The following is a 27,162-nucleotide window of genomic DNA, read 5'->3' as shown; positions in this document are numbered from 1 at the left end:
CAACCCTCTTTCTAGAGATGCATAAAGGTTTCCCCTTTATAGAAATACAGATGGAAAGTAATCCTTCCCACTCAGGGGGCTAATTTTCTAAAACTTCCCATCGCAAAAGAATCTATTTGGGGGGAATTTTAAGATCTAAGGGAAGGCCAGAACAGAGAGACCAAAAGTAGAAAAAGAGCCCACAGAGGAGCCCCTGGGTGGCTCAGCTGGTTGGGCATGTGCTTTTTGGTCTCAGCTCAAGTCTTGTTACGAGGGTCATGGGTTTGGGCCCCACATACTTTTTTAAAAAGAGAGAAAAGAGAGAGAGAGAGAAAGAGAAAAAGAGGAAGAAAGACGGGAGGGAGGGAGGGAGGCAAGGAAGAAAGAAAGAAAAGAGAAAAACCCATGAAAGCCCCTAATGACTGACATGGATGGAGCTAGAAAGGGTTGTGCTGAGCGAAATCGGTCAATCAGAGAAAGACAATTATCATATGATCTCTCTGATACGAGAAATTTGAGAAACAAGACAGAGGATCATAGGGGAAGGGAGGGAAAACTGAAACGAGAGGAAACCAGAGGGAGACAAACCCTAAGAGACTCCTAATCTCAGGACACAAACTGAGGGTGGCTGGAGGGGAGGGGGGGGGGGATGGGGCGGCTGGGGGATGGGCACTGGGGAGGGTACGGGCTATGCGAGCGCTGTGAACCGTGTTAACAATGATGATTCATAGGGGCACCTGGGTGGCTCAGTGGGTTAAAGCCTCTGCCTTCGGCTCAGGTCATGATCTCAGGGTCCTGGGATCAAGCCCCGCATGGGGCTCTCTGTTAAGTGGGGAGACTGCTTCCCTCTCTCTCTCTACCTGCCTCTCTGCCTACTTGTGATCTGTCAAAAAAATAAATAAAATTTAAAAAAAAAAAAAAAAAGAATGATGATTCATAGACCTGTACCCCTGAAACAAATAATACATTGTATGTTGATAATAAAAAATATTTAATTTGCTACAATATAACAAAGATATCACACTAAAAGAAAGAACTAAGTGACATTTTACACTTTCAATTCATAATGATGAATACTGCATTTTTAAGGCCAATTATCCTTTGCTTTTGAGAAAATTCAGATCTCCCTTCCACAGTCTCACTCAAACATGAGAAAATTTTTTGACTTGCAACAGATAAAATACATCCTAAGATGCTTTCACTGTATGTAAAACATTTATAAGTCCAATAGATCCTTTCTTACTATAATAGATTCCTATATTTCTGGGGTCCCATAAAGTCCCAAGGACACTTCAACACAGATCTCAACTTTCTCCTGGCTCTCAAATACAAGATGGTAAATACTGGGGCCCAAAAGTATCTCTGTCTTCAGGCTGAAAGGTTAAAACCTCTACCGTAGGACGTATCAGCCATTCTTCTTCCTCCTGAATTCCCGACCCTCAATTTCCTCTTTTCTAAATTATCTCAAAAAGAGGTGATTCAGATAGATATACCTAAGGAAAAAAAATCTAATGACCCTTAAAGACTGCATAAACATCAATTTAATATAATCTACTAGAACTTCACACAAAGGGAAACTGTACCGGGAGTGCAGGAAGAACGTTTAGATTTGGTAGCTAGTTTCGTACTCAGATAAAGGATTTCTCCATCCTCTATAATACCTTTAGGTTTAAAACAACACAGCACCAGAATTAAAGCATTCGAGTGGCTGGCAGTCAATGCTAATTAGTATGACATGCTTAGACTTATCAGATGGCCCATGACCTATACCCATAAGGAAATCTAACTCCAAATGTTCTTGACCAAAGTAAAAGAGCATTTCTTTGGCAGGTGGCGGAAGGAATGATGAGTCAGGAAGAAATACTCAACACTGGCCAGATGCCTTAAGGTATCACCAGTAAGAACAGGAAAATTAAAAGAACCAATTGAAGGAACTAACAAAGAACAATGTGCCCATTTTATTTAGTCACTTTAAGCATGAAATCTACACTCACAGTGCCCATGAATCACAACATTTGTAAAGCACGAATAAAGCCATTTACTGTGGGCAGGCTCATAAAAGAGTCCCAAAAACTTATAAAAGAACTATTCGAACTAGAAAAATGCGAAATTTAATTCTTTCATGTGGCAAGAAATCATCAGTAATTTACACCTAACAGTAAAAAAAGAAGAGCAAAACGCAAGTGAGAAACCAACTCTGGACATAATTGTTCAGGACATTTTACTTGTTGTTCACGAATGACACGAATATGGATGTTACTTCATCAGCCAGCACTGAGAGCTTATTATAGGCCAAACGTGGTAGTGGGTCTTGTGAATAGAAAAGCTGTGCTCAAGTTCAGTCTAACAGGACAGAGAGGGGGTTGTGAACATATAATCCCAACAGAGTCGAACAGTGCTACAAGCAGAGACAAAGAAAACCCTGGTGCGAGGAGTATGGTAAGCTTGACTAGGGGAGGGGGTGATGGGGGAGGGGAGCCGAGGTAGGGATGTCCAAGAAGGATTCGCACCTGATGTTTCTTAATACAGCACTTTACCTCTTTCAAAGTACGAGAACGTGTGTGAGAAAAAAACATGACCTGTCCCTCACACTTCTGGAAAAGTCAAAATGGTTATTCCACAGTTGAGAAGTAAAAAAATAAAGTAAAAATACGTTCACTGACCAAAGATACATAAGTTCGCTAATAACGTCATCTCTGTAGCAAAACTTCAAATCCTCCCGACGCCCAATCCCTGTCCCTCCCACGAAATCACTCCCTTCTGCCTCGATGGTTCCCCAAGAAGCTACCTATTGTGTGTTACCTCCGTACCCTAGTTAGTATACCTTTTGATTTTTACTAACACTCACCACCAGAAAGAGATGTGTGAGAAACACAAAACCATTTCAGTAGGTTAAAATGAATGAAACATAAAGTCCAGTTTGTTTCAGAGATTCAAATTGAAAATATTTAACTGACTTTTCTTTATTAATAGTTAATAAGAGCTAACACTTATCAACCACTTATGAATTTTCTCAACACTGTAACCCATTTTAGAGACGAGGACTCATGGGTTCAGAGAGGTCTAAGAAATACTCATTTGGTTATGCCAAGCCTGCTAATTTAAAAATTACCCCAGGTTTTTCAGACATTTGAATTGGTCAGTGTCTTTCAGATCAAAGTGAGACCCAAAAATGGGAAACAGCAATTTCAAGGCAAAGCTAAAGGAGCATTACACTTGTAGATCAAGGGCTAAATACAAGAAGCAAAAAAAAATCCCTCCTACAATAAATATTTTCCATGGAAGATAAATACTTTCTATGGAAAGGATAAAAATAACTTACAAGGAGTTTCTAGGAAGAAGAAGAATTAGGTGAACTAATTATATTTAAGTAATATAAATCTTTATTTTCCTTCTATGAAATTTTTATTGTAAAAAATTTTTTATTAAAAATATTTTCGTGGGCACCTGGGTGGCTCAGTTGGTTGGACGACTGACTGCCTTCAGCTCAGGTCATGATCCTGGAGTTCCAGGATCGAGTCCCGCATCGGGCTCCCAGCTCCACGGGGAGTCTGCTTCTTCCTCTGACCTTCTCCTCGCTCATGCTCTCTCTCACTGTCTCTCTCTCAAATAAATAAAATCTCTAAAAATATATATATATTTTTTCGTTCTCCCACATGTTTCAGACCTTGGCCATCCTTACCCCTTTTTCTACCATGAGGCCTTGAAATTCTCAAATCACATACAGCAGTTTCTTACCATGGGAATTTTGAGACACATAATGCTCAAAGTGTACAGAATAGAGAAAGTGCTCTAATAAAATGGTTTACTTCTTAAAAACTGCCTATGCCATCTATTTCCCATTCTTGTGATATTTTCTCATTGACATTTTCAAAGATTTTTTAAAAATCAAAAGGTATTAACAGGCCCTGCTTCATAATATCAATGACCCAATTCTCTTTCCTGATTAAAAGCTGACAGTATCTGGAGTACTCACTACTCTCAGTGTATATTCAGATGTAACAGTCTTATTAAAATTATGTCCATTCTATAATCCCTTCTATTACTAATGCATGCTTAAAGAAAAGGATTCTGAGATACATTTTCTTGTTCTTTTCCAGTCCTTGACACAGACTGGTGAGGGGTACTATGGACTAACAAGCATATTCAACCAACACAGATTACTGAAATTAAAAAGCTGTAACATATTAACATATCTAGGCCACACAGAAGTGTCACGAGGTAAAATCATCAGCATAAATTAGCACATTATTATAAGGCATCTACAGGAACCAGATAAAATCTCTATGATAGATCTTTTTTCATAACAAATATATAATACTATTTGATTGGATTTCTTTTAATCAAAAGTAGTATTTGCAGGAAAAGTACTGCTTGTGTAACATCACATTTTACTACGTCAACTTCCCTGAGAAGGAAATTTGCAATTAGGGAGAGCCTGGGTGTGTGTGGGGTTGGGGAAGGGGTAGGGTGGAGAAAGGGAATTCTGTTTAAAGCGTTTTGGGGACATTTGCCTGTCTTTCTCCATTTTACATTTTTGCAGAAAGAGAGTTTTTTAAAAGCCATTCTCAATGTACTTTTCTAATTTCCTTACAAAAGTCTGAAAGCACAAAGTCATTTAGGAAAATAAACCTTTGTTCTTTACCAAATCCACAGAATTTTACATCTATACACACACACACACACACACACACACACGGGAAAGAGCAGATTCGTTTCTTGCATTTTAAATAATTAAAATTGTTTTTTTAACCTCTACGATAATGGTATCCTAAGAGTAGGGGTCTGAGGTATTAATGTGTCATACTACGTTCCTTCTATTTCTCATACTATTCATAGCTCACGAAACAGTTGTCAAATACTGGAAGAAAATATCCAAATAATAGTCTTTAGCTACTGGAACAGTTGCTGAATAATCAAATCCTCCTCTAATTATGCATTTTTAAACAATTCAGACAAATAACATATGTATCATATTACTACATCAACAAAAGCAGCAACAAGAGTGAACACCTAAATGTAAGCACACACACTTTCATGAACATAAAACCTCTGCCAGGTGTGTCCTCACATCCCCCAAACTACGTACACTCAGTAACTGCGACCGTCACATTAAGTGCTCAGAATGACTTTTTCATGGAGAAAGAGAGAGGTCTCTTTAGTTCTAAGGCCTGCACCTAAGGAAGTGGTATTGAAGGAAAATTAACAAAAACTCAAAAGGGCAAGTTCTGTTAACTCCAAACATTTTCTAGTTTTCGATCAAGGGAACAGCGGAAGCACACTCACAATTACCTTGGGTTTTTTAACTTGGCCCCTCAGGCCAAGAGTCAAGCGTTTTATAACATTAGTAACAGAGGTGTTCTGTGATTTTCTACTTCCAGCAAGTATCATTGACGAATTCTGTCCATAACCGAAAACCAACTACAGACAGCTTTCACTGGACATGAAAACATCCTCCTTGTGTTCTCCTGCTTGGGTCATAAGCTATGTTGGCTGCACTAGGCTCCACGAATGAGCAATCAGGAGAAGTATATGCCCCACATCCTGCTGCATCAATAACCCTCACTTCTAGTCACATTCCTGTTACCTGATTTTTGCATTTCTCACCCGAGAAGCTATTCATAGAACCTAGATTCTCCTCTAATCACATTACTACCAGTAGGAAATTCAAGCAATGACAGATTCTGCTAAATTTTCAAAGGTACTTTTAACATAAAAGAACGTTCCAGAATGGATAAACCTACATGGTGTGACCTAAAAGCCTACACAAATCATTTATTTATGGCTGTTATGGTTTAATCACTGGACTGTTTTTTAGAGGCTTAAAAAAATTAATGGTTTTTGCTATACAAAAGCAACTATGTTTTCCATGAAACATTAGCTGTCACATTAATACAAGGTTTTATCATTAATTATACTGGATTATACAGGAATTTATGTCTACAAAATGTTAAATATCTGAATTTCCAAACCCTCTCAAAATAAAAATGAAACCTGGTCCTAGTAAACCCTACATGAATTAAAGATCCATTTACAAAACAGAAAATTAAATGTAAAAAATAAAACCTCAATTTAATACATTTGCAGATAAAACATCCAACACATGTCCTCATCAAAAAGCAAATTAAAAATATTAAACATAGATCAACAGCGCCACCTTTTGGCATATTTAGGAACTGAGCTCCTAAATTGTACAAAAACATCTTGAATGCAACACAAATGAAAGTAAAGCAAGAAATTTAAAAACCATCCGTATACAGTTTACTAAGAGTCAGCTTAATCAATAAACGAGTTATTTATCTTTTGAATTGTAAATATTTTCAAAAACTAAAACATCACCTCATGTTTACATTTTCATTTCAATTTTATGAGGTTGGTTGAACATCCCTTCATTTAAAAACAAAAAGAAAGAACTGACAAGGCTCAGAAAGTTTTAACGACTGATCCAAACATCCCTCAAGCGAGAATGAGCCGTCACTGGCTCAGAAATGCTAGTTTTTAAATTCCTACACTAATTCCTAAAACATTATAGAATAAGTCAAATCCTAGAATTATCCTACGTTGCAGTTAATGCACACAGTTCTACCCTGTGTAAGATTTTGTAAAGTGGTTGTTTTTACAACGTTTTTTGCAGACACGTGCAAATGGAAACATGTTTATAGTTACATTCCTCCATGAAGGATACACAACATGGACTACACTCATGGAGCAGTTCGCATGTCACAAACACAAGTCTTCATCCAACAGTCTTCTTCCTATCTCTATGCTGCTAGAAAAACCTTCACTGCCAACTGCAAAGCCTCCTCACTACCTTCTCTGCCCCCACCCCAGGAGATGTACAGCTTGCACGTGATCTGCAACTCACCTAAGTCACCTAAGAGTAAAAGCTGCTCCTAAAGAGATGAAAATGATAATCTTCAAATACTCTCTCCTAAGCTTCTCTGCCTTAATTTGATCTCGTATTTAGAAGTCTGTGTACCACTTTCAATGTCTTCCATTTTTACATCTTTCAGCGATTTCCTGACTGGTTTTGTTAGACCTATAACGTATGTACTCTGGAACACCCTCACAGGTCCTTGATTCTTCCAAGCTGGCTAACAGCTCGGCTCTCACACAAAGAGCACAAAATACTCCCAATGATCTTTGTCTGTGATTCACTTGTTACCATGAATTTAACTCCAGCTGCACTCATCGAGTACTTCCTTACAGAGACTTGAGAATCACAGTTCCTAGGTAATGACTCCATCTTAAATGACCCAGCAACTCAATTTAAAAAAACAGCAACAAAGAAAACAATAGCTAATATGATGATGGCTAAAAAATGGTTGTGGAAAACACTGCAAGAGTCAGAGCGGGGAGGGAGTCAGAGCGAGGGCCAAGGGCAATGCTTCTTCCCTGAAACACTACGCCATGATCCAAGGCAACAGACCTTAACCCAGAAATGCATTTAGTGCATGAATGAGCCTCACCTCTTATTCATAACATTTTCAAGAAAAAGGCACAGTGTAAGACGCGGAAGTTGGTAAACTGAACTATTTCTAAAAATGACTTAGAGGAAAGAATCAAGCAAAAATATGCGAAGAGTAAGGTTTTTTATTTTTATCTTTTTTTTTTTAATTTTATTTATTTATTTGACAGAGAGAGATCACAAGTAGGCAGAAGTAGGCAGAGAGAAAGGAAGGGAAGCAGGCTCCCCGCTGAGCAGAGAGCCTGATGCAGGGCTCGATCCCGGAACCCCGGGATCAGGACCTGAGCCGAAGGCAGAGGCTTATTTAACCCGCTGAGGCACCCAGGCACCCAGAAGAGTAAGTTTTTTAGAAGGATTTCATTCACCCTCTAGCTCTTTTCTCATAATTACAAGGGCTGCCTGCGCACCCTTAAGAGCAAACGACATTCAGTGTCTTCTCTACAGACTCTTAATTGCTTTCCCCCTTTTTCTAACTGGATGAAAATCCCATTTTGAAGGCCCTTAGTTTTACTGCTCTCCCTGCTTTAGTTCCTGGGTAGAAAAGGAAAAAAGAATGAGAAAGGGCCTTTCCCACTGCCATCCTTACACTATGTACCCTTACCAACGGTCACAAATAACTGAACCCTTGAATACAAGTATTAGTCCAAGGTCACCTGTCTCCGTCTCTGCACAGGCACACCCACAAATATATGGAAATATATATAACCAAACTTTACTAGGTATGAGGAAACATCAAAATTTCTAGTACTGAATTCAATCCCATTAAATTGAAAGCAATTACTGCTCACAATTTAATAAGGATGGATTAAATTAGATTTCTGATTCAATATAATTTGTAGTGTCCATGTCAGGAAAAGCGATAGTATTAGGATCTTATCCAAGACCTGTCAAGACTACACAGAATGGACGTGACGTAAACCTAAATAGATTGTACTTGAAAACTCAAGGGATACACACAGACACACAGAGACACACACACACGTGCACGCCCCACATTTATTTAACCTTTAGGATATACATTAATATTTTGTCCTGCTAGAAAGATAAGAAGAATGAAGTTATTCAATATAGTCAAAATAGCATTTTGACTGGTTCACTAATGCACTTAAATTAAATTCCTACTCTGTGCCAGGTCCTGTGCTTAATGATAACAATGAGAATCCAAGGGGCGCCTGCGTGGCTCAGTTGGTTAAGCATCTGCCTTCGGCTCACGTCATGATCTGTGGGTCCTGGGATCAAGCCCCATGTTCTCCCACTCCCTCTGCCTGCAGCTCCCCCTGCTTGTGCTCTCTCTCTCTCTGTGTCAAATCAATGAATAAAATCTGTTTTAAAAATAATAAGGATAATCCAAACACACACTGAACACTTTACACATACATATACTTTTAATCTTTAGAAAAAACTACTACTGTCTTCATCAAGTAAATAGGATACTGAGGCACGGAGATACTGTCGTTTGTCCAAAGTCATATGCTACTACGCACCAGTAGTTGCTTTTACAGTCTAGCTTAATATTAATAGCTGGCTACAGTCTCCTCCTAAAAATTAAATGACACTTGTCTCCGAGATGTCAAAGGTAAAGATGACTAAGACAGAGAAACACACACCCACTAGGAGAGAACATGTAAAACAGACAGGAACTAATGGAGGGAGGGACCACTTCCTCTCCGCCTCGAAGCCAGGGAATAAAAGGAAGGCGGCAGTGCAAGCGGAATTATATACAAGCAGACTCCATACGCTTATTAGAACTGGGACCGAAAATGAGGACATTAGCTGATCTAATAGGTATAGTCACAACTGGCTCACATACAAACACACACACACACACACACACACACACGTATGACATACATGAATCTGTAACACTATAAAATTCTTAGAAACTCTTAAATTTGAGAATCACCAGGCTACAATAAAGGAATGACCAAAAGGAAAGTCTCCGCAAATGCCTGGATATTCAAATCACCTCCCCTTCTAAATGAACCATCAAATACATGTTGGTCAAGTGAGAATGGCAGGAAATTTTAAAAGGCTGTAGTTTACGGCATTCTCTTTAAAAATTAAGCTTCTTTAACCTTAATATATGTTAAGAGATTTGAGGATTAACGAGCTACTCAAAATGCATCTTATGCAAAGGTTAGTTTTTAGGAAGTGTCCAAGCAATGTAATGGTAAAGGTAATGAATGTTTGTCCTCAGATTCAGAAACTTCCACCTGAGTAAGCCTATGGGCAAGAGGGCAGCCACAATAACAAACCCAGTCAGGGCCAGAGCCACAAAGATGTCAAGCAGTGAGTCAGTCCATGAAGGAGCATTTCCTTTTTTTTTCACATCTGGTCTTCTGCATACATGTTGCAAGCAGATTGTACACGATCCGCGCTGCTTCTGAGAAGGTCAACTTGTCTAATTCTTACATAAATACTACTACAAAGCTTAAAAAGTAGTACGTTAGAAAAAAATAAGGTGTTAACAAAGTTAATGACGTCTAATAATTTTATGGGAGGACTACTTGTGACAAGAAATTCACTTTCTATCTATCACATTACAGCCACAGTGATCATGCAATGGAATACTGCCATCTATTGTCCAAGAGCTAAAAATACATCATCTTCAATCCAAACCCACTGAATTGTTCAAGGCCAGAAAGAGCCCACATGAGTTTACACATTCAAGGGTCAACATCTCAAAAACAGGTTTTCCCCAAAACTCAAAGATAATAACACAAAAAAACAGATTTTTAAGTGAAGCTTCCATGGTTATTTATCATCTACCCTTTTCCTTACCAAAAATAAATAAATAAATAAATAAATGAAAGAAAGAAAGCGAATTAAAATTTAAACAGACTATTTCTAAATAATTATCCAAACTAAAGTTTTACAAAATCTCAAAAGGTAATCTGGATCATTAAGCAATTGAGGAAATATCAAGTTTCCAATAATCTTTGGGCCTATGTGGACTTTTTTTCTCCTAAAAAGTCTAAAATATTAAAAGTAGAAAGGAAGTTGTTCAATACCAGAATGCCAGCAATTTTAAAAAGTAGTCATCTTCATACAAGTTAGCACTCCACAGCAACTTATTCACAAAAATACAACCACACATGAACTGAAGTATTAGTAATCCCTACACGGTACAAGACATACAAACAAGAATTAAGTAACCTAGAAAGGTCAGGCCAAAAGTAGAACAGAATGAAACACGATATTCAAGTTCCCAAGCATAAAAAGACAATCCTTTCCTGGATCTACTAGGTAAGAAAACAGAGAGAAAGAGTTCAAAAGTTTTTTTGAAATAAATTACCACATAAGTTTTTAACTATTACTGGTATTTCACTTTGGATATAATACCAGGCTACGGAAAATTATGACCTAGAACCACCACACTGTAGAATTCACAAGTGTGAATTGGACTCTTTGTCTCTTTAAAAGGTGAAGATTCTAATCAACTGTGCAAGTTTACTCACAAACAGAAGGAGAAAATGCCTGGGATTTAAAAAAAAAAAAAAAAAGGTTGATACTAATTAATTTATACAGATAACCCACAATTTAGTACAAAATCAAAACTAGTGATTAGGCCACTTAATAAACTGCTGATTCAAACACATGTCGTTTTGTATTTCACATGATAAAGGAGACTCTTGGGGAGCACCTGGGTGGCTCAGTTGCTTAAACACCTGCCTTCAGCTCAGATCGTGATCTCTGGGTACTGGGCTCAAGCCCAACAGTAGGCTCCTTGCTCAGCGGTGAGTCTGCTTCAAACTCTCCCTCTGCCTCTGCTCCTGCTCTCTTTCTCACTCACTGTCTCTCAAATAAATAAATCTTTTGTTTTTTTAAGGAGACATATAAAAATATATATATACACCCTTACCCAAAAAAAAAAAAAGAAGAAGAAGAAGAGGGGCGCCTGGGTGGCTCAGGGGGTTAAGTCTCTGCCTTCGGCTCAGGTCATGATCTCAGGGTTCTGGGATCGAGTACTGACCGGCTTCTCTGCTCAGGGGGAGCCTGCTTCCCCCTCTTTCTCTGCCTGACCCTCTGCCTACTTGTGATCTCTGTCAAATAGATAAGTAAAACCTTCAAAAAAAAAAAAAAAAAGCAAACAAGATGAGAAGTAACAGAAACTAAATATTTCCATGCTCCATTTAAAGAAGGAAAAAGAAAACTAGAATATAGAGACCAGAAAAATGAGCATGTATCCTATTCTATATCACCGTAATGAGGAGTCCAAACACCCTGTTAAAAGGTATTAAATATTAAAACATTTTTAAAATGTTATGTTCCACTGAAGCATCACAAAATTTAAACAAAACTGTTAGCATATCAAATTTAAATTTTAGGGACTTAGGGAATCCCATTCAGTTTTTACAACATAAAGCATAACAAAATTACTGATGTAATGAAAAGCAATTTTCATCCATTTCTCAATCATCCTGGATGCATTTTAAAATAAAGACAACCTCCTTAAAGACCTTCCAGGTAAAACAGGTAAATTGTATGGGCAAATAAAATGTAAATTATATTTCATTACAGTTTAAAATTTAAAAAAACAAACAACTTAAAGGACAAACACTGATCACAATATCCACGTAAGCTTCACAGTATCTTCACTCGGTGCCTTCCGTAAGAGGTGCGTTATCAGGCTCCAACGTCAGGTGACACAGCCTTCCACAAGGGCGCCACAAAAGCAAGTTATGCATAATATATGGCAATCAATTATATATCTCAATGGCCTTCCAAACTGAAGCCATTTCTACGAGTGAATTATTATAAATGGTTTTCCAGTTCCATTTGTCCATATCCTTCCAAATGATGGAGTCTCTCATTAATACCTACATACAAGATGCACAAACACATGCTAATTCTCTTACACTCTTAATTCTCTTCAAGCCTGTTCTCAACTATTCCCACTTTCAAACTCCTACTTTAATCCCCTTAGGTCACCCTTCATCTTCCTCAACTGCAACCAATGCATCTTTTACTTTATTAGCATTCCCAAACCACTTTCTAACAAAAGCAGACCTTCTTTACTCAATTCCTTCTGCAATCACAAAACAACTTTTCCTGGCTCAAGCTAGTCATTTCAGAAATCCAAGTATAGGATTCCAAAATGTTATCCTCCTGTAACATGAGGTCTGGTCAAAAAGAGGCTGTCGAGCTTTACTAAAGAGCCAGCTGTTTCTGACACATACTATAACGCAGTATGCCTACAGGTCTCATTTTACATTCAGAAATCCCTGAATTACTCTCTCACATCAAATCCTAATACTGAGAATTGTTTCGTTTTTGTCAACTGCACAGACAAAGGTAAGACTACCGAGCTCTTTAAGACTTCTATCCTTGAAAACTGAACTTTTTGGAAAGACTTGGAAGAAAGAATACAGCTCTGGGATCCAATGACAACAGTCATCTCTCCCACAACAGGTACACCACCTGTACTTTTTCTAAGTCACATCCTGAAAAAAACATCTGCTGCTACTACCCCTGTGCTGTCAGATCCTTGTACTAAGTCAGTGTATAGTGAAATTCTCAACTTTCAATGTGAAATAATATTTTTCTAGTTATTTTTGCCATCATTAAGATTATGCAGAATATTCCTAGGGGGTTCATGCAAATAACCTAATATATGAATATGGCCACAGTAACCAGGAAGCAAAGGTAAAAGTGAATTACCAGCAGGGGCGCCTGGGTGGCTCAGTCGGTTTAGCAACCGACTCTTGGTTTTGGCTCAGGTCATGATCTCAGGGTTGTGGGACGGGGCCCCACGCTCACAGCAGAGTCTGCTTGTCCCTCTCCCTCTACTCTCCATCCCCAACATATACAAATGAATAAATGATCAAATCTTTTTTTAAAAAAGTGAATTACCGGCAAAGTAAGGAAGTACTTTCATTTTTTTTTTTTTTAAAGATTTACTTATTTATTTTAAAGAGAGAGAGAACAAGTGGAAGGGGAGAGGCAGAGGAAGGGAGAGAGAGGAAGCAGACTCCCTGCGGAGAGCGGGGCATGGGGCAGGGGTGGGGGGGTCCTCAATCCCAAAAACCTGAGCTCATGACCTGAGCGGAGAGAATCAGAGGCTTCACTGACTGAGCCAGCCAGGCGCCCCAGGAAAGACTTTTTTTTTTTTTAAAGATTTTATTTATTCATTTGACAGACGGAGATCACAAGCAGGCAGAGAAGCAGGCAGAGATAGAGGAGGAAGCAGGCTCCCCGCTGAGCAGAGAGTCCGATGTGGGGCTCGATCCCAGGACCCTGGGATCATGACCCGAGCCGAAGGCAGAGGCTTTAACCCACTGAGTCACCCAGGCACCCCAGGAAGGGGAATTCCAACACAGAGGATATAAAAAGTAAAAGCTTATAAAATTAGCCTGAAATGCCCACATGAAGAGGAAATTTAGATTAGAAGATACAGTTCCTATTCAATGTACAAAAGACCTGGTTTCCTCTTTAAAAATAAATAAATATATGAAACAAATGAAAAACTTTATGTTTAACACTGAGCTTTAGAACTAAGATTCAACTCTATCTAGGAGTGGATGGCCACCCGTTCTACTACACTCTACAACTCACCAGAACAGAATTTATTTTCACTGTAATTTCCAGATGGATTTCAGAAGGCATCACCTTTAGCTACAGAATAAAGAATTTCTCCAAGGAAACTCTGGGTTACACCTAATAAAACGTTTATTCAGCATGTACCTTAATACCTCATTGTAAATACTCATTACTAATATATATAATTATAAGTCAGAAACCTAATTGTCAGGATTTTTTAAGTAATTCTTTTTTTTTTTTTAAGATTTTATTTATTTATTAGACAGTCAGAGATCACAAGCAGGCAGAGAGAGGAGGAAGCAGGCTCCCCGCCGAGCAGAGAGCCTGAGGCGGGGCTCGATCCCAGGACCCTGGGATCATGACCTGAGCCGAAGGCAGAGGCTTTAACCCACTGAGCCACCCAGGTGCCCCTAAGTAATTCTTTAAAAGCCTAGGTAAACAAAGTCTCTGTTTTCTCTTTATCTTCAGGTACAGTCTACAAAAAATTATCAGTAGAGATGCGTGTGTTTTATGAACTGTAACACACCACGCACAGGTATTTAACAGCAGTGATGGTTAAGGAGTAAGGAGAGCAGCGGAACACCCAGAGCTACCGAATCACTCTGCCGCGCACCCGAACCTAATGTAACAGGTGTGTCAGCTAAAACTTAAAACAATTTTAACAGAAATAGAGTCCCAGTGCTCATACATTACTGTGAAGATTAACTGAAGGAATATGGAAAAGGCCCTTGGCATGGGGCCCAGCACATGGGAAACCCCAAATGAACATTGGTAATTACTGTTGATCAAAGCAAAAAAGAAAGATCTTATATTTATGTTCCACCAGGAGAAGACTTTACAGTTATGATAAACGAGGTGGAAATGAACCAGGTAGCTCTCAGCCAACAACGCCATCTATAACTAAAGTAAAGGCTTGCTTCCAACCCCCAGCACAGCGCTGAAATTAAGGTACGGATTCCAGCAGTAAGTATCCCCTTTTCTCTCCCCTCCAAAACAACAACAAAAAGGTTTCTAATAAGGATCGCACTTAAGAATCCTAAGTGTTTCAGGAGCAATTTCAAAATGTTGGGCAGCAAAAAAAAATAAAAAGCAACAAAAAACAAACAAACGAAACCCAAAACCTATCTAATAAAACCTATCCCATATTAGTTTCCATACTGACCTGTCTTCAAATTATCAAGTTTGAGCATTTATAGGGTATAAAGCAAAGAGCAACGGCCATGCTGACAGACAACAATGTGTCAGTGTCCACTCTAGCATATGGCAGTTGGGTGAAGGTGGGTAAATCACACATCTCCCTTCTCCCAGTCCCAATCTGCTGGTTTTAAAATATGTAGTAACCTCCTGCCAAAGTTACTTCATCTGATCCTTGCAATAACTTATGTGAAATGCCTCACACACGGTAGACTTTCAACTAATTCAACTCTCTTGCCTGGAAATGTGTACAAAAACCCTGATTTCACTTAGAATTAGTTGGCACAAAATACTGTGTCATCTGAGAGAAGCAAAATACACATTTTTCATTAGTTTCACTTTGAAGAAGGTGGAAGTCTACTGCTTTTTCAGCTTCCCACATAATTAGTCTACATATCTTAATATCTTCTTATTATATAGGTAAGCTCAGGGTATTAATGTGAAATGTCATGCTAATCAGTCCTTAAAAAAAAAAAAGATAAAAAAGCAGGCAAAGTGGTTTTTTTTTCCTCTTAAGAAACTTTATGTGCATTCATACTTTAATTATGTACACAAATGTGAGTTCCAAAAAAACCAAGTCCAAACACAAAAATGTAGCTTTAATGTCCTTAAAATGCCACTGACCCATAAGTATGGTCCTTGATTGTATTCCTTACACAAACATCTACTTGTATCAATCTAATATATCCCATTAAAATTTAAAGCTATTTCAAATTAAATGGCCAGGTCCAGGAAACAGGCTTTCACTTTGGACATTCAATTATAATATTAATTAATTAATATAATAATATATAATATAATTAATATTGATTGATTGATATAATATTGTCTCCTATACCATATAAACTAGTAGTATTTGTTTCTACAAGATTAATTTTTTTTAATTCAAACATAAAATGCTATATTCTGATAGATGCAAAAATCCTCAACAAAATATTAGCAAACTAAATCCAACAAAATACATTTTAAAAAAGTCATACACCACAATCAAGTGGGATTTGTTCCCTGGATGCAAGGGTGGTTCAATATTCACAAAACAATCAACAATCAACATGACAGGTCACATCAATAAGAGAAAGGATAAAAACCACATGATCATTTCAATAGATGCAGAAAAAGTATTCGACAAAGTACAGCATCCATTCATGATAAACACCCTCTGCAAAGCAGGTCCAGAGGGAACATACCCCAACATAATGAAGACCATATTTGACAGACCCATAGCCACCATACTCAGTGGTAAAAAAAAAAAAAAAAAACTGAGAGCCTTTCCCCTACAATTAGAATAAGACAAGTACGTGCAGGCTCACCACTTTTACTCCACACAGTACTGGAAGTCCTATCGGAGCACTCAGACAACAAAAAGAAATAAAAAAACATCCAAATTGTTAAGGAAGAAGTCATATTCTCACTATCGGCAGAGGACATGATCTAAATATAGAAAACCCAAAAAACTCCAACAAAAAACTACTAGAACTGATCGATGAATTCAGTAAAGTGACAGGACAGAAAACCAATGTACAGAAATCTGTTGTATTACTTTACACTAATAATGAAGCAGCAGAAAGTGAAATTAAGAAAAAAAAATCCCACTTACAATTGCACCAAACACAATAATATATCTAGAAATAAACTTAGCCAAAGAGGTAAAAGACCTGTACTCTAAAAACTATGCAACAGTGATGAAAGAAACTGAAGATGATCGAAGAAATGGAAAGACACTCCATGCCCATGGGTTAGAAGAACAAATATTGTTAAAATGTCTCTACTATACAAAGCAGTCTACAGATTTAATGTAATCCCTAACAAAATATCAACAGCATTTTCCACAGAATGAGAACAAACAACCCTATAATTTGTATGGAACCAAAAAGGACCCCAAATAGCAACACAATCTTGAAAAAGAAATATAAAAATGGAGGTTTCACAAATTCCAGATTTCAAATTATATTACAAAGCAGTAGTAATTAGTATGGTACTGGGGCACCTGGGTGGCTCAATCAGTTAAGCATCTGACTCTTGGTTTCAGCTCAGGGCATGATCTCAGGGTCATGGGATCAAGCCCTACGACAGGCTTCACACTCAGCACAGAGTCTGCTTGTCCCTCTCCCTCTGCTCCTCCCCTGCTCATGCTCTCTCTCTCTCTCTCAAATAAATAAATAAATCTTTTTTAAAAAGGAAAAACAGTAAGGTACTGGGCATGAATACACAGACATAAACCAATGGAATAGAAAAGAAAATCCAAAAATAAACCCATAATTATATGGACAATTAATCTTCAAAAATGGAAGAATAAATACCCAATGCAGAAAGACAGTCTCTTCAACAAATGGTGTTGCAAAAACTGGACAGCAACATGCAAAAGAATGAAACTGGACCACTTTCTTACACCATACACAAAAATAAACTCCAAATGGATTAAAGACCTAAATGTGAGACCTGAAACCACAAAAGTCCTTATAGAGAACATAGGCAGTAATTTCTGTGAGATCAGTAATAGCAGTATTTTTCTAGTTAGGTCTCCCGAGGCTGGAAAAATAAAAGCAAAAATAATTTATTAGGACTACATCAAAATAAAAAGCTTCTGCACAGCAAAGGAAACAATCAACAAAACTGAAAGGCAACCTACAGAATGGGGGGGTATGTGCAAATGACAGACCCAATAAAGGGTTAGTATTCAAAATATATAAAGAACTGATACAACTCAACACCCAAAAAACAAATAATTCAATTAAAAACTGGGCAGAAGACATGAACAGACATTTGTCCAAAGACGATAGAAAGATGGTCAACAGATATACGAAAAGATACTCAAAATCACTTATCATCAGGGAAATGCAAATCACAACTACAATGAGACAGCACCTCACACCTCTGAGACCGGCTAAAATCAAAAACACAATAAACAACCAGTGTTGGCAAGGACGCAGAGGAAACGGAACGCTCTTGCACTGCTGGTGGGAATGCAAACTGGTGCAGCCACTGTGGAGAACAGCATGGAGAGGTTCCTCAAGAAATTAAAAACAGAACTACAGGGCACCTGGGTGGCTCAGTGGGTTAAGCCTCTGCCTTCAGCTCAGGTCATGATCTCAGGGTCCTGGGATTGAGCCCCGCATAGGGCTCTCTGCTTGGCAGGGAGCCTGCTTCCTCTTCTCTCTCCGCCTGCCTCTCTGCCTACTTGTGATCTCTCTCTGTCAAATAAATAGATAAAATCTTTAAAATAAAAAAAAAATTAAAAATAGAACTACCCTATGATCCAGTAATCACACTACTGGTTGATTACCCAAAAAATATGAAAACACTAACTCAAAGGGACACATGCACCCCTATGTTAACAGCAGCTTTATCTACAACAGCCCAACTATGGAAGCAGCCCAAGTGTCCATCAATGGATAAATGGATAAAGAAGAGGTGGTGTGTGTGTGTATTTATATACAAAATTTATATATGAAATTTATATATGAAAAAGAATGAAATCTTGCCTTTTGCAACAACACGGATAGAGCTACAGAATATAATGCTAAGTGAAATACATCAGTCAGAGAAAGACAAATACCACATGATCTCACTCATATGTGGAACTTAAGAAACAAAAGAACAGAGGAAAAAATAGACAAACCAGGAAACAGACTCTTAACTATAGAGAACTAACTGATGGCTACCAGAGCGGAGATGGGTAGGGGGTTGGTTAAATAGGTGATGGGCATTAAAGACTACACTTACCATGATTAAAAAAGTAAATGTTATTTCTGACTTGACATTACCACAAAGCATTTCTAAAACAGAAACAGTAAAAACTCTTCAAACAAAGCAGGTCCTACTTCACTGTATCATAAAAGGATACATTAAGAGCTTGACCATTTACTAAAATAACTTCTAACAAGTAACATACAATACGAAGGCTTTTCCTCTGCCAAAAGAACAATAAACTTTTCATCTGCTGGAATCCACATCTAGTTCGTTCTCACGTCCTCACATCTTCCAGCACCATACCCTGTAACACACACCATGATCAGGCCACACTTGTAGAATGTATAAATGATCTACAAATATATGAAGGAACTATCAAGAACCACAAAAGCCCAGCAATTTAGAAATGATTTCTCTGAAACTGGGAGCACCCAAACAAAATGCCTTATTCCAACCTATGTAAGCTTATCACAACACTCCACGTTTGTAACTCACATGCTTCTCTTATGCCTATGAACTAGAACCTCAGTCAATGGCTGCACAATGGACTTTTTTCCACTAACCAAAAAGTACATGCTGTGTTTATTCACAGCTGGCTCAGGCGTTAAGCATCTGCCTTCAGCTCAGGTTATGAATGCGATCAGCTCAGGTTATGATTGCCATGGGGTTTGATCCTGGGATCAAACCCCATGGCAGACTCCCAGCTCAGCAAGAAGTCTGCTTCTCCCTCTGCCTCTACCGCTCCCCCTACTTGGGCTCGCTCTCTCTCTTTCAAATGGATAAATAAAATCTTTAGAAAAAAAAAAAAAAAAGAGGCACTGGACAAGAGCTAATTGCTCAGAGACTCTATCAGATTTCCCTATTGAATAATTATATTCCTGGGTTCACATAGTAAAAAGCAATTTTAAGTATATACCCACATAATCTCTCTTCTCCCCAAACAGTAAAAGTATCTATTATTGGTTACTGAAAGCTAATTCTGAATTTTTTATGTACTGTTTCCAGAGATCTGTGTATATTTCACATAACCTGTATTTTATACCTATTCCCATCAGTTATAAAGTTAAAAGAAAATATTTTCGGTCTACATTCCATCAATAAAACATGTCAAATTATTTAGCAATAATAATTTTTATAAACTCCCACCATTCCACAGTAATGGAAGAGACAACTGGCACAGATAACCCAGAAATCATTCATCTCATATATTCAACCTAAGTATAGAATCTGTAGAGATTTCCTTTAAATGTCTTACAGAAGCTCCTATTGTTCATTCTTCCCGGGCTACAGCATCTGACCAGGAAGAAGAGACTCCACAGTCTGCTGCATGCAAGCCAGACTAGAATTAAACACAGACTGCAACTTTCTAAAGTGGGGAGAATCAACAGTACATAACGTCAATACAAATACATACAGACAATACAAATACATACAGACAATACAACTATATAAAAGTAATATACCACATTAAGAAAAATGAATTTCATATTCAAGTGATTGCTCCCTTAACCCTCCCTTTTCACTAATCCCAAATAAGCAGCTAAAATATAACAAAACCTAGTATTCTTGTAAAAATACACCAGGACAATTGTTTTACCTTTATTTTTTAGAAAAGTACTGTAATAAGACCAAATACAAACTGCTAATAGACTAAAATTTAAATTAAAATGCATCAGATATTTAATGTCACCAAGGAAAAGTCAAGCTAATTTTTTATAAATGTTTCAGGAGATAATCTCACAGGCTATTGTCTGAATACCCAAACTGCACCGTTAGGAAATATTAAGGCAAACTCAAAAACTTACACTAAAAATTACTAATGAATACAGAAAAATAATTCTCTTCTTTTAGAGAAATAATTCTAAAAGCACATTTTGATACTTTTATCTAAAGAACAAAATTTAATATTAAGGGTGATTTCACTGTCTAAAGAATAAATGACCAAAAACACAGAGCAAGACATTCGGACTATTTAGTTGCTGATCAACAGGCCCTCTTGAGGCTAGGACTTTGCCAATCACACAGACAGTAGGAGCTGCAGAATAGTGGTCTCAGTGTTTCGGAGCGACAGAGACCTCACTGGGTGATTTAAAGTAGGACACAATCCCTCCATTCTAGTTTGTAAAGTACAGATACCAACACTTAACTCATCGCCCAAAAACTAACTAAGGTAACATACAGAAACCGCTGGGCCAGTCGCTGTCACAAAACATTCGATTATGGCCCCATTTAATGTACAGGCCGCCAGCGACAGTAACATAGATGTGTGTGCGCGCCAGTTACTACATACACGTATTTCCCAGCTCAGTCCCCAGAGAGCACCTAGGAACACAGACACTTCACGGTGGTGATGAGCACACCAGTGTCCACAGCCCTCATGTGGCTCTCAACACCCTTCTTCTTGTGAAAGGAATCAGAACTACCTGGAGAAGTGGCTGCTTCCAAGGCTAGGGAAGGGGAAATATGAGACTAAAACATCTTATGGTGTCAGAAAATAAGAAAGTGCTCAAAAAAATGGGCACACGTTGAGAAGATGCGGGAACCAGCCTGAATGAGGCCCTATGGCCAAAGCCAGAACAATACGAGCAGCAGAATTAATAATGACAGTATTGGACCATAACCCACAGAATAGAATATTCAGTATGTAAATTCATACTGATACACATAAATGCAACAGGGGAGAAAGGGTAGTCTTTCCTTACAGAAGAATCCCGGTGAGTAAGTGTAGAAGAAAAGAAAACAGATAATCACCACTCAACAAACAGTACAGTAATGACTGCTGCAAACAAGTTCCATGGACAGATACTAAAGTTATCAAGATATTAAAATTAGTAGAGAAAAGGTTGAGGAGAAATAGGATATTTACTAATTACAATGAGAAAAAGTAGTAACTTTACTATGGAGAAATCAGGCAGACATAGCCCACTGGTAATAAGACATACTGATTCATGAGAAACTATGATCCATAGGGAACCCAATGGGCCCTTCTCGCCAAGACTGCAGACATAACCTTACGCTAATAATGAAGAAACCTCTGACAAACACAAGGTGAGGGGCATTCTACAAAATAACTAGTAACTCACTGGTTTTCCTCAGCAGTCCACAGACATAAAGAACAAGAAAAAACTGAAGAACTCTCACAGACTGAAGGAGACTAAGGAGACATTACCAATATATATAAAGTGAGATCTTAGATTGGATCCTGGAACAGAAGAGTGTAAATGGGAAAACTCGTATAATTCAAATAAGATAAGCAGTTTAGGTAAGGGTATTGCTCTAATGTTAACTTCCCAGTATATTAAACGCAGTATAATTATGTAAGATGTTCATATTAAGGTAAGATGGATAATGGACATACGTAAACTATAATTTTACTACTTTTCTGTAAGTCTAAATTCATTTCAAAATATTTTTTAGAAGTACTTTTAAAATAGGATATCTGTAATTATCCAGACAATGTGTAATAGTTATCATTTTGTTTTGCCTTAAAATCATTAAATTACATTAAAATATGCTTTAACTGTTGAAACTAAAATACATATCTCCGAAAAAATTAGCTCTGAAACATTCATTCAATAAAATGCACTACAGATCTCATTACCTGTAATTTCATATCCATAAGCAGCCAGTTGTCCAGCCATATATTCTCCATCTGAATTATTATGAGAACAACCCCATGTTCGCAACCAAATTTTCTGTATGCCTGGAATGGTGCTACAAAATAATCAAACAAAAAAAAAAAAAAAAAAAAAAAAAGTAAGTCTCATCAAGGGAGTTTTGGAACAAAAAAAACACAAGATGATTTCTGAGCATATCATTCAAAAACACACAGCAACCTATTCACAATCTGTTCATGAAATACACCAACTTAATCCACAATCAATTGCTACACCAAGTCTATAATCAAAATAAAATAACCACAGGATTCTAAGTTAAGACTCTCTATATAAAATTAGATCTCCTTTTTCTCTGAATTATATTTTAAATTAAGTCTCTCTACATAACAAGATCTCCTTTTGCTCAGAACTGTATTTTAAATTCGGTACTACTAATGTACTATCGCAAAGTTAAATTCAAAGAAAGGTAATACAAATAACAACAGCAAAGAAAATGTTTTAGCAACAGAACCAAGGAAAGAAAAACTAAGTATATCTACCTGCACACTGACTCCTATATAATAGTTATAATCTTTATTTTAGAACTAAGATATAAGCAGCTGACTCAGAACAGAAAAACTATCACCCTGTAGCAGAATTAAAAATATACCTTATATAGAGTTATAAAAATGTAATATTTTTAGGAAGGGAAAAAAAGGACTTTCAACTTGGACTGCCCTAATAATTTGAAATTAAAGAGAAATTACCTTAAAGACATTCAAGGCAAATCTGATCAACTTCAGTCATTAAAATATAAGGACAGTTTAAATTCACAGATTTTAAAAGCTTACTGTTCCAAACAAATAACCAAGTGTATTAAAAATTTCAACAATTTACTAGCTAAACAAATGTAAGCATATTAAAGCCATAACAAGTGCATAACCCTTTATGGCTAGGTTGTCTTAGAATTTCACTCTACAGACCTAACATAATAAAACAGCATGAATTTATTTGTGCCCAACGCCTTTAGCTGATCCATAAGTATTTGTAAATTTGTTAAGAAAAATGAAGTACCCAAACCAACAAACCACCATCTCAAGAATTCAAAATTCCAGGAAAAGTTTTGAATTTGGAAGTAACACAAGATTCTATACCAACTACAGTAGTGGAATCAAAGATCCTGGGGCAGTGGAGCGGGGGCGGGGGGAGAGATCCTGTTTGTGCCAAATAGTGCCCTTGGCCCTGTCTTCAAGAAATACGCCATCTCACATCCTTTTCTTTTTTAAGCAATTAAATTGCTAAATTTAAAACCATTCAAATAAAAATATAAATCTACATGTCTGCTCTCAAGAGTTCAAAAGACTTTCAGAAAGAGACATTATGTATATCACATCTGGTAGTGCCAGTTTCTTCCCTGGTAGGATACTGAATATAATTTCAAAACAAGAGCTTACCTATCACTTGGTGGACTGTTTTCCTCTTGCAAGTATTTTTGGGTGTTTCGCTTTCGTGCCTTTGGAACCACATGCTTTCGTGCAGAATGCCTATCTTGTGGCTTTAAATCTCCCTGGGACACGATATCTTCTATGTCATCCAGTAGTATGTCGCAGGACGCAGAAGGCATCTTCTCTATTATCTAAGAAAGCTATAAACGACAGCAGCACATGAGTCCCTGAGAAATCTGTTTAACAGAGTATCACCTATAAAATATTCTCGCTGATCTCGAGTCTAATAAAGCCTTTACATTTAAACTTAGGTTTACAAAAAACACAAAAGATAAAAAACACAAGGAAATAATCAGACAAATCCTACTGATAATGGGACATCCCAAGGTTCAAGTGATCTATCCCCTCAGCATGTCAGTATCACAGAGAAAAAAATAAGAAAGAGACTATTCATGGTTAAAGAAGACTCAAAAGCCTAACAACGAAAGGTAATTCACATTCTTGATAATATACTTTGTCCAACCAGCTATAAGACATTTTGGGGACAACTAGGAACATCAGAATATGAAGTGGGTGTTAGGTAATATTACAGTATGGCTGTAAATCATTAGACATAAAGTACTGTCCTTATGTTCAGAAATCTTATTTCTGACACTGTATACATGACTTTACTTTTTATTTATTATTTTTAGAAAATCTTCTTAGAGATACTTATTAAGTATTTGGAGGTTATATATCATTATGCCTATAATTTACTTTAAAACAGTAAAAACAGGATATATGCCAAACATTTTTTAATCTAAGACATAGGTATGTTGGTGTGCCCTATCCAATTCAACTTTACTGAAAGTTCAAAATGTTTGAAATTAAGAAAAATGTGGATATAGCTTCCAGGAAGACAGAACAGATATACTTTTCCCTCCCCCCTCCCACTAAATACAACTAAAACTAGGGAGATTATATATAAAATAAACATTAGAAGACTTTGAAAGGAAGAGAGAAGGAGGTAAACTGGCTAGGGATTTGGGAACCCAAGGAACACCACAATGGTGAGTCGCTTGGGGTTTCTTTTGCCTTCTATATCCCAGACTTGAAGCTGAAGAAGCCAGCAACCCAACAGACACAGACAATAAAAACCCCCCCAAAAGACTGTTCTATTTGCAAAGAAGCAGAAAAGGGGTGGCCTAGAGAGATGAAAATTTTCAGACAATAACCATTCTACTCCATGAAACAAAACATAAAAAATCCCACAAAACTGGAGTCCTACCTCCTGACTTCTACTTTTGAAGCTGTAATGAGGCACCCCAAAACACTCCACCAGGACAGAACCAGAGTAGGGACTCTGGACTTTCAAACCAGCCAACCCACCAGTAACCCACTCTGGACTTTCAAACCAGCCTACCCACCAGGCCCTCCCCGCCCACTCAGTGAAAACCAAACTGGTAAACAAGTTTGAAATCAAATTCCTATCAAAATCCCAGCAAGATGTCTCATGGACATAGATAAGACTGTTCCAAAATTCATACGGGAAGATTTTTTTAAAAATTAAATTATCTGAAATAATTGTGAAAAAGAAATAGTGGGAGGAACTAGGCTGCCCAATTTTCAGACTCATTCTACAGAGACAGTAATCGAGACTATGTGGCATTGGAGGTAGAACAGAAATACGAATCGAGAACAGAACAGAGACCTGCAAACAGACCCACACGAATATGCCCAAGGGATTTTTCATGAAAGTACGAAAGCAATTCAATGAAAGAAAGATAAATTTCTCTATTAGTGCTGGAGCAAGGGGACATTTATAGACCAAAAAAATGAACCTCAATCTATTTCCTAGTTTATACAAAAATTAACTTAAAATGTATCATGAACTTAAATGTAAAACACTGTAAGCTTTTGAGAAAAATCATAAGAGAAAATCTTCTAGACTTAGAGCTAGGTGAAGAATTCTTAGACCTGACACCAAAGTGCAACCATAAAAAGAAAAATTAATAAATCCAGACATCACCAAAATTTTAAACCTTTGCTCTGCAAAAGACCCGTTTGAGAAGATAAGAAGTCAAGCTACTGAGTGGGAGAGAATGTTTGCAAACCACCTATCTGACAAAGGATGGTATCTAGAATTCAAAACACAATAGTAAAGAGGTCCCTGGCTGCTTCAGCCAGTGGAACGTGCAATTCTTGATGTCAAGGTTGTGAGTTCGAGCTTCATATTGAGGACAGAGATTACTTAAAATTAAAATCTTAAAAAAAAAAAAAATACAATTAGAAAATGGACAGAGGACATAAAGTCATTTCACCTAAGAGGACACAGAGAGGGCAAATAAGCACATTTAAAGATGGCCCACATTACTCATCACCAGAGAAATACAAACCCAAACCACAGTAAGGTATCACTACACGTACCTATCAGAATGGCTACAGGAAAAACCAGCGAGAACATAAAGCCGACAAGGACGGAGAGAAACTGGATCACTCACACACTCCTAGTGGGAACATACACAGCCACTCTGGAAAACAGTTTGGCATTTTCTTAAAATCACGTGACGACCATGTAACCCGGCAATTACACTTGAGGGTTTATCCAAGAGAAAGACATGCAAAGCCTCAACACAAATGGTTACAGCACAAATGTTTCTTTGTGTTAGGCGAAACCTGCAAACACCTAGATGCCCCTCAGTGGGTGGTACGGTCAAACAGGCTCTAGCACCCGCATACCACAGAACACCACCCAGCAACAAAACACCTACCACCAGTACCCACAGCACCTGGTTCAATCTCCAGGGAATGATGATGAGTGGAAAGAGCCGTGCCCAAAAGGTTACACACTCATGGTTGCATTTATAGAACATACTTGAGACTGAAGTAACAAAATTACAGAAATAAGGAACACAAGAGAGGTTAGCAGGGGTTAAGCAGAGGACGACAGGGGAGAAGTGAATGTGACTGTCGAAAGGCAACAGGAGCGATCCCTGGGAGTGATGGGAATGTTCTCCATCCTGACTCTGCCAATGTCAGTCCCCCCGCCCCCCGCGGTGATACTATATTACAGTTTCGCAAGATGTTACCACTGGCGAAAACTGGATAAACCTTATAGCATCTCCACATAATTTTTATTACTGAAAGTGAATCTATAATTATGTGAAAATAAAATAATTAAGAAAAAAGTTATCTGGAAAGAAAAAGGAATATATGCTGAGTGCACTGACTGAGTACTACTACTACGCTTATGAAGAAGTGCTTTATCGGG

At 37.7% G+C, this 27,162-nt stretch overlaps 1 protein-coding gene across 4 annotated transcripts in view; it reads right to left on the bottom strand.

The window, feature by feature from the left end:
• The window catches only part of CDKAL1 (CDK5 regulatory subunit associated protein 1 like 1), a 632,670-nt gene that overhangs the window by 591,537 nt on the left and 13,971 nt on the right, over positions 1-27,162 (bottom strand). For all 4 annotated transcript variants that reach the window (XM_032341217.1, XM_032341216.1, XM_032341219.1 and 1 more), the window contains 2 exons: positions 23,922-24,103; positions 22,473-22,585 (listed from right to left, as the gene is read on the bottom strand). In XM_032341217.1, the coding sequence (XP_032197108.1) occupies positions 22,473-22,585; positions 23,922-24,091 (283 nt within the window). In that variant the 5' untranslated portion in view covers positions 24,092-24,103. The remainder of the gene's footprint in view (positions 1-22,472; positions 22,586-23,921; positions 24,104-27,162) is intronic.

This window comes from Mustela erminea, chromosome 4 (genome assembly GCF_009829155.1).
Source record: "Mustela erminea isolate mMusErm1 chromosome 4, mMusErm1.Pri, whole genome shotgun sequence".
NCBI lineage: Eukaryota > Metazoa > Chordata > Mammalia > Carnivora > Mustelidae > Mustela > Mustela erminea.
Note: the sequence above shows the minus strand (reverse complement) of the source record. Positions and strands in the feature narration are given on the sequence as shown.